The sequence below is a fragment of the Erythranthe guttata genome, chromosome 5 (genome assembly GCF_056151865.1).
Source record: "Erythranthe guttata isolate IM_541 chromosome 5, IM_541, whole genome shotgun sequence".
Taxonomy (NCBI): domain Eukaryota; kingdom Viridiplantae; phylum Streptophyta; class Magnoliopsida; order Lamiales; family Phrymaceae; genus Erythranthe; species Erythranthe guttata.
The window spans coordinates 11,824,288-11,828,001 of record NC_142537.1 but is presented as its reverse complement, the minus strand read 5'-3'; the positions used below and the strand labels follow the sequence as shown (position 1 = coordinate 11,828,001).

Here is a 3,714-nt window from a genome sequence, read left to right as displayed (position 1 = left end):
GCAACGGAGTACGAATGTGACCGACTTGAAAATCATCAACAATAGGTACCGAAGGCCCGGCTCCGACTGCAAATAGCTTCTTCTCTCGCTCTCTTCGCTTCTTCTCTTGCCCACGCTTTTCTTCTACGATCGGATGCAAGAAGTCCCCGATCTCTAATACGATCCGGATTATCCGGATTGTTCGACTTCCCACCCAAAGCTTTCATCAAACTCTTACCTTTTCCCACAACTTGACTCATTAAACTTTTCCCTCTACCTCCGGCCATCTATAATTTAACATAAAAACTGAATTAGTATTTAATTAAAAATAAATAAATAAAATAAAAGTTCTCATGTGAAAACGAGTGAGCAAATTTATAAATGTTCGTGTGCAGGCCCGCGAGAACAATAGATCTGCTCGCGTTTTCGCACGAGCAACATAAACTAAGAAAATTAAAATTTAAAACTAATTAAAATAAATAGAACTCATGTGGTTTTAGACGAGTTCGGTGAAATAAGCTCGCGTGTCTTGAGACGAGCATAACCCTCCTGTTGGCCTAATACAAGCGCGGATGCAATTATACAAAAAATGGATTTTTATAATTATACCTCAACTCAGGGGTGTTTGTAATTTACTCATCATTCTTTTAGCTTGTCAAAAAATTAAAAGCAATTGTTACTTTCTCGTTTATTTATTTTGAAAAATAGAGTTGTGTAGTTGAAAAATGAAAAATACGAATGGAATTACTATAAAGAAAAAGTAGAGAAAATACAAAACAAAACCAAAGAAATATAATAGAAAGAGAAAATGTGCATGACTTTTCATTATGTTATAAAGATAAACAAAAAATCGTATTTCTGAAGTAGGGGAGAACATGATATACTCATTAAATGCATTAATTGAAATATTAATAATATTGAAATATCAATAACATTTTTACTTTATTAACCATAAATAATATGTAGTGTAGTTTACTAAGTAAGGGTAAAATATATCACAAAAAAATTAAGAAACTAAAAAAATCATGCTTTTAAAGGTAGGGTAGATTAAGTGTAGGGTAGATAGATTATGGTTGATTTGATTGATTAATTTGCAAAATGAAAGGATCAAATATCAACATAAGAGATCATATTATTAAGCTCTTTCAGGAATTTAGTAGCTTCAATACAATAAAGTTTTTTTATTTTTTTCTTACAAACAACACAACAAAGTTCTACAATGGAAAACAAAAAAGAGAACAACTACTCTTCTAATATGATAGCCATCTCAGTTTGATAATGCCCGGCACCAACAGAATTCGTAGTAGCTGGAAATGGATTTGGAGGCATTGTGAGATCGCCATTGTCTCCTTCTCCAACATTTGAACCACAATTTTCATTGACGGACGATCTGTCGGACACCACTGTATACACCACAACCCTACTAAACTAATTTTTCTTGCTATACTATTTCCTTCTTCATCAATTTGTGCCCACATTGCATTATCCTCCGCATTTATATGATTGTATATCCATTGAGGGAAATATACTTGACTAGTATTATTTACATTATGATTCTCGTTTTTCCTCCCTCCTACCATTTCGAGCAACAACTTTCCGAAGCTAAAACATCGGACTTATACGAAACCCTCCCTAAAGTCCTGGAGAGTACTTCAGGTGCAATATAGCACATTGTTCCTCTAGCCGCAGTCATTGTCACTGCACTTTGTTCCTTTGAGCACAACTTTGCAAGGCCGAAATCGCATATCTTCGGGTTGAGGTTGTGGTCCAACAAGACGTTTTGTGGCTTTATGTCGAAATGGAGTATTTGTTGATCACACCCCTCGTGTAGATATTCTATATCTTTGGCTACGCCCAATGCAATATCCTTTAGCTTTTCCCAATCAAGATTAATTCTATTCGAACCCGCTTGGAAAATGGACTTTTCTAATGAACCGTTTGGTAAGAATTCATAAACAAGAGCTCTTCGAAATCCATCGGCACAAAATCCGAGAAGACGGACAACGTTGACATGGTGTATTCTCCCAATCGTACTTACTTCATTCACAAACTCCTCTCCATTGCCGTTGGAATTGTTGAGTACTTTTACCGCAACGTCTATTTCGTTATTCAACTTACCTTTGTAAACAATTCCATAACCCCCTTCACCCAATTTCTCGTTAAATTGACGAGTAATCCTTTTTATATCGGAGTATGAAAATCTACTCGGCTTAAGGGCTTTGTAATCTCGCAAAAACTTCCCAATCATCGTTTGGTTCTCTCGGTAGATTCTAACTCTGATGTAAAGATAGACAAAAGCCGCTAGTATTATCGCGGCATAATGGAACCAAAACCTTTGAAATAGAACATATATGTCAGATTCTTAAACCAATCCATTAGTTGCTTAAAAATTTCAAAACAGGAATAGATAAAATGTTCACCTTCAATTAATTTCTTCTTTCTTGCTCCATTAGGAATTGTGGTTGTAAGACACCGAATATGACGATTCGATGTAGTAGAATTAAACGAGCTGCATCTCTTGCCTTCATCTTCACAACATGCTGGTTCAAACCATTCCAAAGAGAAGTTGGATTTTTGAAATATTCCCAGCGGAACAGATTTAAATTCAGATGTTTTGGTACAAGAAGTCAAAGGAAGTGATTCAAGCGACGTTTTCGAATTAACGGCATAGATTTGGTACATGGAATCGCCAAGGCAAGGGATTACGTTACCTAAGTCTCTTCTTGGCGGATCAGAACAGGGTATAATCGTCTAAGAAATATTTCAAGACATGGAAAGGGGAAGCAGATAAGTTTAGATCATGCAGCTTTTTAGGAAGACATATTTCTCGGTCGTAAACCAGAATTCTTTGAGATAGATAGTTGATACGGGCCACTGTGACAAGACGAATAAATACAAACTGAGAAGGGCCAATTTACTATCACAAGACACAATGTCGGACCGCGATCTCCGAACGGCGAGCTGGCAACGCCATGACTCGTACTCCAGTACATGCGTGACCTAAAACAGGCCCAATAAGAGAGGCCCAAAATACTTGACTTGAGGGGAAAGCAAACCCTAAAAAAGGAAAACCTTGGAGGCCAAGGTTTCCTCATCTATAAATAGAAGGATCACTAAACACACACACACACGAAAAATACATCATTTACTACTACATTGCATTTATACTCATTTTTTCCGATCACTGACTTGATCGTCGGAGCTCTCCCGCCGGGAACCCCTCCCGGCGTTGCAGGTACCCTCACCGGAGTACGGACCAAGGTGACTTGAGGAAGACGGAAGCCCCACGAACCAAATCAATAGTTGATTTTGTTCACAACAACATTTACAGAGAAGGGAAGCACAAGAACAGTATCGTTTTTATGGTCGCAGTATAAATCGAAACCTGGATAGCCACAATGCCGAGGTTGCTGATTTTTACACCTGAAAGGAAACCGAATTATCGGGCCATCGTCTCTGCAACTGGTTTGCATACAATCATCATTGTTTCCTAGTACTAGCACAACAAGTGGTAACAACAAAAAAAAGTAAACGAAGGGAGACATCTGAATAATGAAGATTTCTCTATTTGCTATTACCATTTATCTTCACAGTATTAAACTATTTTGTTGTCAAATTTTATTTTCTAATAATTTTGCTGATCAAGTCACATTCTTGACTGGTTCCTTAACAACTGACCTGATCATAAATATGTTTCATTTGCTACTAGCATAAATCTAAAAAGGAAATTACTTG

At 37.0% G+C, this 3,714-nt stretch overlaps 1 protein-coding gene across 1 annotated transcript; it reads right to left on the bottom strand.

Annotated features, from left to right (window-relative positions):
• Positions 1 to 1,221: 1,221 nt before the first annotated feature.
• On the bottom strand, positions 1,222 to 2,661 carry LOC105954860 (rust resistance kinase Lr10). The gene is given in 4 exon segments (XM_088817952.1): positions 1,222 to 1,326; positions 1,329 to 1,585; positions 1,588 to 2,312; positions 2,531 to 2,661. Coding segments are annotated over 4 exon segments (1,218 nt in total).
• Positions 2,662 to 3,714: the final 1,053 nt, after the last annotated feature.